Here is a 13,902-nt window from a genome sequence, read left to right as displayed (position 1 = left end):
CTCGGGATTGTCCTGGATCACTAAACTGCTATTAGTAGCAAAGTCTATTACATTTGATCCTCCCACAATGTTTCAGTTAACGTGTACAATGTTTTCCTGGTTCTTAAGTCAGCATTTATTAAGCACCTACTTGTGCCAGGCATTATGCCAGGGGGGTGAGAGGACCCAAGTACAAACAATGAAACATTTCCCACTTGCAAGTAACTCATCTACAAGAATTCCAGTTTCCCCCAAAGCACCTTTTCCTTTCAGATAAGCCTTTTCCTACATCCCCTTCTAAAACCTGTCATCTCCCTGCTTCCTTCTGACCAGCTTCCTCTCTATGGTCTCTGCTCTTTCATGTATTATCTTTGCTTTCCCCTTTGAGTTCCAAAGTCAAAAGCTCTGCCTTCTCTCTTTGAGCTGTCAATCTTACTGACAGAGAAGCTGTGTCTCTTCTATCTATGGGTTTCCCAGCAGCAACTAGACTGTCTCTCTTTGGCTGCTAGCTGCAGCATTCATCCATCTGTGCATCTTTGATGCACAATCTCTTTAGGGTCCCTACTCCTGCTGCTGCACCCATTTCCAGAGCCCATTTCTTTAAGCACGCTTCCCATTGTATTCTAGAATCAGAGTTTGAGAGATGTAAGAGACCTTTAGAACCTCCTGGCCTGCCCCACCTCCCTTTAGACTTAAGGAAAGTAAAGCCAGATCCCATAAATAGCTTGTCCAAGGCTTCTTGGGGGTGGAAGTAGGAGCAACTTTACTGCCACCTATTCTTTCCAGCGCACTGTTGTACTTTACTTTTTTTAAAATGCAAAATTACATACATATGCATATATCTTTGTATGTATGTGTATATATATATGTGTATATATATATATATATACTTTTATTTGGAGACACACAGAGAGAGAAAGAGAGAGAGAAAATTTGGTTTAGATAGATGATTAAAAGTAATTCAGTTCAGGCTAACAAGTATAAATTAAGCACCTACTATAAGTAAAAATACTGTGATAGGTGTTGGGGATAAAAAAGGCAAAATGAAATGTTCTTTGCCCTCAAGAAAAGAATTCGGGAGTGGGGTGGGGAGATAAATTTGTACACCGAAGAATAAGGTAATTGAGAGACCTAAGGCAGTGAGATGGTGTAGTAGATATCCTGGAGTCAGGAAGACCTGGGTTCAAATCTAGTCTTAGAAACTTCCTAACTGTGTGACCCTGGGCAAGTCACTTCACCCTGTATCCCTCAATTTTCTTATGAACTAGAGAAAGAAATGGCAAACCACTCCAGTATCTTTGCCAAGAAAACTCCAAATGAAGTCACAAAAAGTTAGGCAGGATTGAAACAACTCAACAACAACAACAAGTGAGAGACAGAAAAAGGCCAAGAAAAGATCAGAAAAATGTATAGAAATATTTGGGGAAAGAGGGAATACTAATTGCTATAAATACTAATATGTGGAGGAAATGGTATCTGATTGAAGTCTTGGAAAAAGATTAGGAAGGTAGAGATATGGAAAAGTGTGTTTTAGTCGTGGCTAAGGTTTTGCACTAATGCGTGCATATTATCATTTTATTTTTTTAATTGTATTTATTTTTGAACCCTTATCATTAGTCTTAGAATCACAACTATGTATTGGTTCTAAGGCAGAAGAGCAATAAGGGCTAGGCAATGAGGGTTAAGTGACTTGCCCAGGGTCACACATCTAGGAAGTGTCTGAGTCCATATTTGAACCCAAGATCTCCTGTCTCTGCTCTCAATCCACTGAGCTACTTAGTTGCCCCCATAGTATTTCTGTATTGCAGCCAACTATAAAGTTGTGAAGACCCATTCGTCATTTAACCAACATGTTACAACACCAGTTACTGAGGAACTAAATAGTCTGTTCATTTTCTCCAGCTACCACTAAGAGATGAACCAAACTTGCACCCTGGGTTAGCTAACTCTCAGGGTTGTTCAGAGGATCGAAGGCACTAATAGCCAGGACGTCCTTTGTGACCATATTGCTTTGTGTCTATAAGTGCTGTAACTGCATTCTAGCTGTGGGGAGATGGACCTGGGCTAGTTCCCCCCTTAGTCAGTCTTGGGAATTGTCTAAAAGTATCTGTGTCCTTCTGATAGTTACTTGGGGCCAAGGAGGCACATAGCTTCTTGTGACTGTTGCCAGCCTTTTGGAGGACTCCTCTAAATCAATCATTGGAAATATTTATTGGTTGGGCACCTATTACCCAGGATTGTTAGAGCACTGATTCACTTTGTGAAGCTGGCTAAACTCATGGCCCCTCTCACTGCCCTTCAGTTCAACCTTCTGTAAAACAGGAATAATTAGACTGGACCACCACATGATCTGGTTTGGGATTTTTTAAACCCAGCTTGATATCTGATTCCATTTACACTTAAGCATTGAATGATGATTATGGATAGCTAAATGACAGAAGGAGAGTCTCTCTGTTCAGCATGAGTTCAAATCCTATTTCAGTTCCTACTTATAGGACCCTGGGCAAGTCACTTGACCTTTGCCATCCTCAGTTTCTTTATCTGCAAAATAAGGACAATAATAGCATCTTCCACAGGAGATTGTTATAAAGTTCAAATGAAAAACATATGTAAAGTGCAATATACCAGCTAGATGTTAACTTTAAGGTCATAAATCACTTTATGGCCACCATTAGACTGAGTTCCTAGGAACAGGAATTAAAAAAATTTTTTTTTTCATTTCTGCCTTTCCTTTCCTTGTATCCCCAGAACTTAGCACATAGCAGGCACTAATAAAATGTTAGTTGACTGATTTGAACTTCACAGTAGTGCTAGTAACTATTTGTTACAAGTATTATTATTCTTGTTTTACAGATAAGGAAAATGGGGTTTTAGAAACTAGTGAAAGTCTGAGGCAGGATTCCAATGCAGGGCTCCCTAACTGAAGGCACAGTATTGGGTCCATAAACAATTTGCAGGTGGGTGTCAATAGTGTAGTGGTATCATGTGAGATTCTTTGGATCCAGGAATGATTCCCAGATGGCACACTTTCTTTTCCCCATAAAATTGATAAATCTACTTTGGGGCAGCTAGGTAAAGCTAGGACTAGAGTTGGGAGGACCTGGGTTCAAATTTGACCTAAATTTGTGTTACCCTGGGCAAGTCACTTAACCATTTGTCTAGCCCTTTCTGCTCTTCTGCCTTAGGATATATTTAGTATCAATTCCAATACGGAAGGTAAGGGTTTTTTGTTTTTTAAATTTCCAGGCAGACATAGTTTTATGTAAAGTAGAACCAGATCACTTTATTTCATGCTATTTTAGAGATGGGGATACAGAAAGAGGGGCAGTGATGTCCCCAACATCACCCCGTGAGCCAAGCTCAAATCATTCTAGATCCCTAATGGGTGCTCAATCAATAACCATCAGTTGATTTGTGTCAGAATTGAGGCTATATTTAGTGAATTCAGCCCTGGGCTAAACAATTTACCTGTTTGCTAAGATGTATCTTGTCCATCCTTTTCTCACTTGTGGATCTGTCTTTAGGCCAGTTATGACATTGATCGACAAAGATTGGGGATCATTTAATCAACAAGCATTTATGTATGAAGTACCTACTATATGCCAGACACAGGGGATATAATACCACAAGCCAAAAAGCTTCAGTTTTCTGAATTTCTAATAGAATTAGACAGTTTTCAAATCACAAACTCTATTTAGAGGCAAGGACTCACTTGCCCTTTCTCCCAAAGGCAGGTTTTGGGTCTGTGTGCCTACAAAGTAATGACTGAGGTACTATTACCCTTCCCACCTCTGATAAACTCACAGTAGATAATCTATTCCTCCCCACCCCCCAATCACATATACTTCTTTTTTTTTAATCCTTACCTTCTATCTTCAAACTGACACTTCAAACTGACTCAATTCCAAGGCAGAAGAGCTGGAAGGGGTAGGCAATTGGGGCTAAGTGACTTGCCCAACATCACACATCTAGGATGTATCTTGAGGCCAAATTTGAACCCAGGACTGCCTATCTCCAGACCTCACTCTATCTACCCAGCTGCCCCCAAAATACATTTACTTTTGACCTGTCAATTCAATTCAATACACATTTATTTAGAGTCTGCTGAGGCACTCTGCTGGTTTCTGGAGATACGAAGACTGAGGAAGTGAACCATTGGCACATGCCTTAAGGAGTTTACATTCTTTTGTCACCCCCTCCCCAAACAGCAATTCCTAGATCTGTAAAATATAAATAATGATGATTGGAGGCATGTAGGTTGTTACAGTGGAGGGAATGCTGGACCTGGAGTCAGAAAGACAGAAGTTCAGCTTCTCTCTCAGACATGAACTGGTCATGTAGTCAGGTTATTTCACTCAGCCTCCATTTCCTCATCTGAAAAGTGGGTATAATAATGGACCACAGTTCAGAGAGTTTTATAAGCTCTAACAGAGAGGACACTTGGAAAGCACTTAAAGTGCTAAGTGAATGAGCTCTGAAACTCCTGGTATGGTGAAAGTAGAAGGAGTGTGTGTGTGTGTGTGTGTGTGTGTGTGTGTGTGTGTGTGTGTGATAGAGAGAGAGAGAGAGAGAGAGAGAGAGAGTAGCTGTAGGAAGAATATGGTCTGGAGAAATGAATTAGAGACTTCTGAGCAAGTCACTTAACCCTGATTGCCTAGCCTGTGCCCTTTTGTCTTAGAGTTGTGACTAGGGCAGAAGGTAAGGATTTAAAAGAAAAGGAAATGAACTAGGATTTTCTGGTCCCCCTTTCTCGACCCCTGCCCTGTAAACCATTTGGCATCATGGAATCACCTTAACTATTTCCTGCCCCTCAGAGGACTGGTGGGAATAAGTGACCAAATAATAGAAAGCATTCCCCTAAGACCACATGGTTAAACAGTCATCTGAAAGGATGGGTACATTGGCTCCCCAAGGATAGTGTCTGCACACAGTAAGCCTTTAATAAATGGTTATGACTGATTAAAACCAATGAGTGTGTCATAAAAAAGGGCTCTCTCCCTTGATAATGGAAGCTGAGTTGAAAGCTTCCAGCTAGGTTTACTACTAATGTCAAGAGATACTTATTGTATTGTGTTCTTCTGTGCTCTCATCACAGATAAAGAACAGAATATTTGCTCCTAAACTCTTCTACACAAATTCCAGTTTTCTCCTTGACAACTCCCACCTATAGAAAAACTGGCAATCCAAGCTATTTAAGAAAACTCTAACTAAACATTTAAGTCATGCTTAAAATTGGTGGTTAAAATGAAATGAGAGAGGGAAGCTAGGTGGTTCAGTGGATTGTGAGCCAGGCCTGGCGCCAGGAGGTCCTGGGTTCCAATCTAGCCTCAGACACTTCCTAGCTGTGTGACCTTGGGCAAGTCACGTAACCCCCATTGCCTAGCCCTTACTGCTCTTTCTGCCTTGGAACCAACATACAGTATTGATTATTTTTTTAAAAAAACCCTTACCTTCCATCTTGGAATCACTACTGGGTATCACAGTATTGTAAGTAAGTAAGACAGAAGGTAAGGGTTAAAAAAATGAAATGAGAAAGAGGAGGAGGGCATGATTTTTCCCCCTTGCTGTCCTAGGAAACTGATTTATAAAGACATAGAATCTAAGATTTGCAAAGTATGTCAGGGTCTCCTTGCCCCAGCCTACAGCTGAACCAGAACTCCTTTACAACCTAATGGATGCACAGGAGCATTTTACAAATATTTAAGCTCTGTATTTGTGTGTCTCCATATCAAACTCAATCTATCCCACCTCTTTGTAGCCCTCCTCCAGTTTCCTATTATACTCTACAGTGTTCCAAATGAACTCTGGGTTTATGAAAATGTACTATGAAGTAACTGTGTGTCAGTCATACACTACTACATTGTATGTAGCTTCTGGAAAGATTGTTCCACTTCCTGGGGCTTGACCCTCCCCTGCCTCCAAATCTGAAACAGTAGTTCCATTGGTCTAGGGAAACTGTAATATCCTGGGGGTTCTCTTTACCTTTTTCAGATTATGGTGCGAGGGTTGGACTATCAAGGGGTTTAAGGGATCCGGGCACAGAAAAGGGTCACAGAGCAAGTTCTTTTACTTCCCTGGGTCTCAGTTTCCCCATCTGCGAAATAGGGATGATGATGACACTAACAGCAGGATTAGCGTGAGTTTCGATGAGATAACATTTGTCAAGTTCTTCTCAAATCTTTAAATACTATGTAAATATTAGCCATCACTAGGGTAAATGGAGCAGAGCACTTTGGTCTTTGGCTTCCTCCAAGACCAACACTCTGGGAAGGCTGCCCTCCTATTACCTTCTTGAAGAGCTTCCAACTCCCACTGCCACAGAATAGTGGGCACAAGGAGACAATGACTCTCCCCCTTGCCTGGTTGCTCTCTTTTCCAGCACAGGCTATCAAGGAAGCTCAGGATAACTGTCCACAGCTGCCCTCCTGAGGTAATAGCACTTCACATATGTTATCCAATTTGATCTTCACAAGAACTCTGGGGGGTAGGTGCTGTTAGTATCCCCATTTTAAGGTTGGGGAAACTGAGTCAGAGAGGTTAGGTGTCCCCAGAATCACATGGTTAGGACTTGCTTAAGGAAATTTTTGAAATTAAGGAAAATTTTGAACTCAGGTTTTCCTGACATTTAGCACACTCCATCCAAGGTTTTAGGCAGGAGACCTCAGTGATCTATGCCACCATCCCATTTCACAGATGAGTAAACTTGGGGCCCCAAAGATGAGAGTGTTAGGAATGCTTTGTCCATTGTCTTTCAGGGATTTGGTGGTAGAGTTGAGAGTCAATCCCAGATTTTCTAACTCAAATCCAGTGCTTTTGTCCCCACACCACACTCTGATTCATTTTCTGTCCCATATATATGGATAACAGCCCCTGTTCAGGATGGGAAAAGACTATAAATTCCAGGGTCTTTAGTGAATTGGCCTTCCTAGCAAGATGGTCAGTCTGAGACATGTCTGAATGGCTGTTAATACAGGCAGATGTTTCTGTAGTAGAGCCCATTTCCTCAGGAAGTATTGTCAGAGATAACAGCTGGTTAGTCTGACAAACTAATGCAGGCTCATGTGTTTTTTGGTGATAATGACTTCATGGGTGACCTCCTTCCACCTATTTACTTGAATTTTAAAACAAGTAGGTTCCGGAAACAGTGCTAAGGTGATTGAATAGCTAAAGACCTGCCCTTCAGCGTACAGTCAATATTTGGGGGTCTACAAATAAAACGATATGGGCAGCTGCTTATTCAAATTACCCACAGCAGGACCAGAGCCTCATAGGTATGAGTCCCCAGTCCTATCCCACTCCAGAGAACATAACAGTGAGTTATGACTGGGTCATCAGCACTGGAGCAGGGGCTCTTAACCTAGAAACTGTGAGCTTAAAAAGAAGTTTAATCACTATATTTTGGTCTAATTGGTTCCCTTCTGTAACTCTATAGATTTCATTCATATTCTATATGTTCATTTGAAAGTATATTACAACATGTTCAAAGAGCTACGAATTGGATTTTTCCAATAAACAAACACTGTGTTCAAAACAAAACAAATATTATTTTGATAAAGGATCCATAGTTTTCACCACACTGCCAAAAGGATTCGTGATATAAAAAGGTTGAGAAATGCCCTAAAGAGCTGCAGATTTCTTATTCCTTCTCTTCTCTATTCTCTGGGCTATTTCCTCTCTTGCAAAGCTGCCCCATACTATGTCATCATAAAGGGATCGAAGTCCTGCTTCAATGGGAGCAAAAAAGGACTTTGTATTCCCATGAGCTATCTCTCTGAGATGCTTTCTCCAACTGCTGGTAGGGCTGTCAGGGTGAAGGGAAAAGCAGGGAACCATGACGGGAGATGAGGAGAAAGAAAAGGTCTGAAAGAAGCCTTGCAGAAGAGTCTTTACATAAAAATTCAGTGGTCCTCACTATATAATTAGGAATATTATTTCCATCTAATTCCCCAGAGCAAAAAATGAAGTCCTTATTTCACTGTGAGAAACCAGCACCATTTTGTCATCACCAAAATAGGAAAGGCTTTGTTTTCAGGATGAATTTGAAGACTGCCTCTCGTCAGAGGGTTTTTGTTAAGGCATTTTGCTTAGATATCTGCGTGGCAGAGTCCCCTGTCTCCAATAGAAAGCAGCTGTGTGTCAGTTAACTTTTCATTACTCCCAGGCAACTTTTGAGTCTACAAATTAAGAGGAGTTGCCTATCAGCATCTGTGGGGGAAATTTTCCCTCTGGGAAATTCCTATAAATTCTAAGTCCAGATGGCACCCACCCCTCCATTCGACACACATACCCAGCAACAACATTTGGGTTAAAAACCTATGGGGTTTTCACCAAATCCCAAACCTAGCAACCCAATCTTTTCTTTTCAAGTAGGCATGGGGAGAAAGAGCTGGGAAATGAATTCTCAGCAGACCTTTGGGATGTGGAAAAGATCTGGTCTTTCTATTATTACCAACTCAAATCCACCGTAGCTGTCATTGTCCTTTAGAGAAGGGCCCAGGATTTTTTATTTAAACCCCTCTCAATACTTTTGGGCCTAGTCCCAGAGCTCAGTGCATTTGGGAGTTTCGTCAGTGCGAGAGCCGAGAGACAAAGCTCTCTTTTTGGAAAGAAAAAGACGTTAGCGACTGAGAGAGAAGATGTTAGCTGAAAAAGACAGAAATAATGTTCTTCATCACTCCCTCCTGGTTATAGTCGAATTCTCTTCCTCAGAGTAAATAAATCCCCATCAATGACCAAGGGTAATGGGGATGTTCATTTACAAGCAGTCAAGGGATAGATTTCCTCCCCCAGGAGCTGATGGAATGTAGAATAGTCTGGGAAGGCCAGGAACCACAATCAGGATCATTTTAAGAGTTATGATAGGAATCTGTCCTGGGGAGGGTGAATGGGAAACACACAGGGTGCTGCTCTACTGGAGGCAGAGTTTTGAGGGACTACAGCCCATTTACTAAATGTCAGACTCACTTGATTTCAAGATAAACCAAATTAGCAGTTGGGATATTCAAATAGAAATGCTCTAGAATTGTTTTTTTGATGGTCAATGGCCAGCTTCTGGAACCACAACTCTGGCCCATCCTGAAGTTGCTATTAGTTAATGCCAGTTGATTATAATCTGCTCTCTTGGAGTTAACAGACTAGAGGATGGCTCTCTACATGAAGACTATTTAAACCTCAACTGTATTAAAGTGGGTCATGGTATGAAGAAAAATTCCTCCAGCCCCAAATACTTAATAGTCCATGTATGTGTCAAGGTACAATTCTTCATTTGTAAAGCATTTGGATAAAGCAAATTACTTTATTTAGCTGTAGTTGCTTGAGGTCTGATTTAATTAGGCTTTACCTATTTTATTTTTAAAAACTTTACCTTCCACCCTAGAATCAATACTGTGTATTGGTTCCAAGGCAGAAGAGCAGTATGGACTAGGCAATGGGGATTAAGGAACTTGCCCAGGGTCACACAGCTAGGAAGTGCCTGAGGCCAGTTTGGAACCCAGGTCCTTCAGTCTGTAGATTTTTAAAATTAATATCCAATACTCCAAATATTATATTTAATAAGATTTATTATAATAATGTGGATTATTATAATATTAAAATAAAGTTTATAATAAAAATAAGGGGGGGGAAATAAAAGGCTAGAGAAACAGAGAGCTCTCACTCAGCCTGGAAGGTGGAAAGGAGAAGCAAGGGAGGTGTTACCCAAAACTTATATACAATAACATAAAGGATGCAGGTAAACAGAAAGGGAAAAAGAATTTTGGGATGAGGGAAGAATTCTGGGAGATGAAGTCCAAAGGATACAAAATTTCCACTTATTTTTCTCCCACCTGGCTTGTAAAAAGATTAGGGGATCTAGAAAGTAAGGGTTTGGAGTGTGAAAGAGGAAGGAATCAGCCTGAACTCCAAGAGGGCTCAGCCAAGATGCCTGAACCTGAATTAGCTCAAGGGAAAACCCAGACAAATAGCTGCTACCACGCCAAGACGTCAGAACGCTTAGCACACTGCCAGCCAGAGATGCCTCTCTGGGAAAGAGAAGAAGAGAGGAAGTGATGTGCCTTATATAGATGGTTTTACATCACTTTCCTGCATCTCATCTGTACCAATGATAGCTTAGCTTGACTTAGGACAGCCTAGGGGGTCTGTCTGCTGTTTCTGCACATGTCTGTTGAAGGCCATTTCCTCAGATACTTAATCCTTGAGTATGATGCAGACATTCTTGACCTTGTTAAACTAATTAGGGTGGAGCAATGTTGAGTTCCCAAGACCTGATTCTGTTAAACCAATTATCTGTGGGCTTCAGGTTAAAGCTGTTGTTGTGGTGACCACCTGAGCTGCCACCTCATCTCTGTCCCCCAGGACTCTGCCCTCTGGAAATTTCTGACTAGTCCTTCACCTGATTCCAGCCACTCAACCTCTGATCTAATCTTTCTTGGCTCTGGGATTCAGGTTCTCTCCTTCTGGTCTTCCCTTTCTGAGTCTTCCTGGGTTTTGCTCTTAAGTTCCTGAGAATCATAGACTGTTAGAGCCTGGAAAGGATGTTAGAGACCAGTAAGTCCATCTTTATTTTACAGCAAAGGAAAGTGTGGCCTTACCAGTGACTGGAATATAGGTCCTCCCTCAGGCTCTTCACTCCAACTTCTGTGTTGTAGACTAACTCAGTGTTTTGTCTGCTGTTCCTTTCTGAACAACCTCCCTTTGCCTTTTTTCCATGTTTGCAGAACCATACAATCTCTTTGGTCCAGCTCACAAAAATCCCATTCCCCAGTGATCTCTTTTTCAAGGAGTCATTTAGCTCTAATATACTGTTCAATCATTTTTCATTATTTCTTTAACCCATTTGGGAGTGGTTTGCCATTTCCTTTTCCAACACATTTTATAAATGAGGAAACTGAGGCAAACAGTGTTAAGTGACGCCCAAGGTAACACAGCTAGTAAAAGTCTGAGGCTAGATTTGAACTCAGGAAGATGAATCTTTCTGAATCCAAACCTAGTGCTCTATCCACTGAACTATCTACCTTACCCCGTAGCTCAATACATCATATACATCAGTCTATTATTATTATTATTATTATTCATGGTAGGGAATCTATATATGGAATCTCCCCCCACCCTGGTATCACCCTTGTAACTTATTTTAGAGTGTCATTTAAAAGATTAAGGGACATAACCAGTATGTATTAGAGGGAGAGTTTAAATTAAAGTATTCCCACAAAGCCAGTTCCTTCTATCCACAAAACATATTGAAGAGGCAGCTCTTTAATTCAGTGAAGAGTGCTAGGCCTAGAGTTCAAATCTCTCTTCATAAAGTTGTGGGACCCTGGGTAACTTCATTATTGTATGTCTGCCTCAGTTTACCCAACTGTAACATGGAAATAATAGCACCACTTCCCTCATAGGATTGTTGGGAGAACCAAATGACAAAGTATTTGCAAAGTGCTCGACATTACTCCTGGCACTTAGTAAAATGCTTCCTTCTCTTCTTATACTCTGAGACGTTCCACATTACTTTTCCTTAAAACACTTACAAATACTTAAGACACCAACCATTATTCTTGGCACTTAGTAAAATGCTTCCTTCTCTTCTTATACCCTGAGACGTTCCACATTACCTTTCCTTAAAACACTTACAAATACTTAAGACACCAACCACATCTGCCTTTGCCCCACCTAGAGTTTTCCTTCAGTAGTCCAGCTCTGAGTCAGCCAATAAACCTGACTGGCCTGCTAAGGGTTGGGGAAACATAAAGAGGGAAAAGACCCTCCCTGCCCTCAAGGAGCACACAGTCTAAGGGGAGAGATAACAAAGACTTACCAAAATGTTCCATGGGAAATCATTCAGAGGGGGAAGGCATTAGGCTGAAAGGGCTTCCTACAGCAGATTGGACTTTAGTAGGGACTTAAAGGAAGCCAGTGGGTAGAAACAAGGAGAGAGAGTATTCCAGGCATGGGAGACAGACAGAGAAAATGCCCAGAGCTAAGAAAGATGAGGAAGTGTCTTGTTTGTGGAACACCAAGGAGTCTAGTGCCATTGGATTGGAGACCAGATTTCAAGGTCTCTGAACTTAAGTGGCAAAAAATAACATCTTTATTTCAAGATAATTGGTTTCATTGGTAATCCTACGTAATTTAGTTTCTGCACTTAAAAATGGGTCCACAAACTTCACCAGATTGTTGCTGAGGGTCTATGACACAAATATGGGTCCATGAAAGGTTAAGAATCCCTAATCTACACACACAGTCGAAGGAAGTGATTGATCACATATGAAAAGGATAGTCTATATACAAAGTCTTCCCTCCCTAGGGCCCAGGAGAATGGGTGATGATTGGGCAAATCTACCCTGTATACTTCAAAAGAATATTGTGAGCTTGCCAAAAGATGACTTGGAGGAGTTGGAGGACTTTGTCTTTTTTTACCCACAATACCTTGCATTTTGAAGATGCTTGGTGGCCATTCATTGAATTGAATGTATTTATTGCCTGTTAATTTATTTATAGTCATTTTTTTCCAGTTTTGTATGACTCTTTGTGACTCCATTTGGGGTTTTCTCAGTAGAAACACTGGCTGGTTTGCCATTTCCTTCTTCAGCTCATTTTACAGATAAGGAAACTGAGGCAAACAGGATTAAGTGACTTGCCCAGGATCACACAGCTCTTAAGTGTCTGAGACCAGATTTGAACTCAGGAAGATGAATCTCCCTGATTCCAAGCCCCATGCTCAATTCACTTTTTCACCTAGCTGACTGTGAATAGCAGATCTCAAATGTTTTGGTAGTTAGAAAAAGGAACTAATTCCATCGACACTTTCCTTATTCCCACTCTTGCCATGTCCAGACCTATAGTTGTCCCTTTAAAAAAAAAAGGAATCAAAATCATTCCCTGTTTCTTTAGGATAACTGTAGTTTTGTGCATTTCTCTGCAGAAATGGTTCAAGCAGCGCCTGGCTCAGTGGCGGCAATCTGAAGGGCTCCCCTCGAAATGTGGCTCCGTCAGAGACTAAGGAAGATGAGTAGGAGGCTGCCACCTTCTCCATCTACACCATGAAGACTGTCTGTTATTCCTCTCCTGGCTTTTGTTGAGTTATTTTTGTTTTGCAGTATAGTTTTATATCCAAATGTTGACCATTCTGCTATTTAACATGACGTTTTATTTTTTAAATGTACATAATCAGACTAGAAGTCATATGAAGCTCTGTGCAACTTAAATCTAATAAATGGCTTGTCTGCAAAAGTAATGCCGTAGGTGGGCTAGTATTCCATTGGTCATGAACAGATCATTCTAACAGTGTGTCACTGCTTGCAGGTTCCTTTTTACTCATACCTCATGAAAGCAGTGGCCTCCTACCGTTGCCTCTGTCAAAAGGAAAGAGCTGGGGAGGTTTCCAAGCTTTCCAAGTCTGCTTTACAAATTAATTTTCCTTCTGTCCAGTTCAACGAAATGGATACAGTGAGGTATTCTCAAGGCACTGAGATTATGAAGCAGCTTTCGGAACACTGGCTACATTAACTTGGACAAAGCCCAGTGAGGTGGGAAGAGTCCAGAAAGCCCTTTGCAGTCCAAAAAACAACTAAAAGGAAAATGAGAGTAGTCTTGAATTAATTTTATTTAAATGCATGGATTAGATTTTATTTAGCTAAGTAAAATAAACTTATTTTTTCCTGAAATGATATTCTTAATAAAATTATAATTTTTTGTTGGAAACACATCAGAGTCTTGTAGTGTTGTACAGACTTTTCTTTTTTAAAACTCTTACCGTCAGTCTTAGAATCAACACTAAGTATTAGTTCCAAGGCAGAAGAGGGATAAAGGCTAGGCAATGGGAGTTAAGTGACTTGCCCAGGGTCACCCAGCTACAAAGTGTCTGAGGCCATGTTCTGTGGATTTTTAATGGGACAATTATGTACATGTGGTTATGGAACTCAAGGAAAA

The 13,902-nt window shown here is 40.9% G+C and overlaps 1 protein-coding gene across 3 annotated transcripts in view; it reads left to right on the top strand.

Annotated features, from left to right (window-relative positions):
• Positions 1–13,676, top strand: part of HOPX (HOP homeobox) — a 47,615-nt gene extending 33,939 nt beyond the window's left edge. For all 3 annotated transcript variants that reach the window (XM_007496405.3, XM_007496406.2, XM_001370271.5), the window contains exon 3: positions 12,896–13,676. In XM_007496405.3, coding sequence (XP_007496467.1) covers positions 12,896–12,973 — 78 coding nt within the window. In that variant the 3' untranslated portion in view covers positions 12,974–13,676. The remainder of the gene's footprint in view (positions 1–12,895) is intronic.
• Positions 13,677–13,902: the final 226 nt, after the last annotated feature.

This window comes from Monodelphis domestica, chromosome 6, assembly GCF_027887165.1.
Source record: "Monodelphis domestica isolate mMonDom1 chromosome 6, mMonDom1.pri, whole genome shotgun sequence".
Lineage (NCBI taxonomy): Eukaryota > Metazoa > Chordata > Mammalia > Didelphimorphia > Didelphidae > Monodelphis > Monodelphis domestica.
The sequence above is the reverse complement of the archived record's forward strand: the minus strand, read 5'-3'. Positions and strand labels throughout refer to the sequence as shown.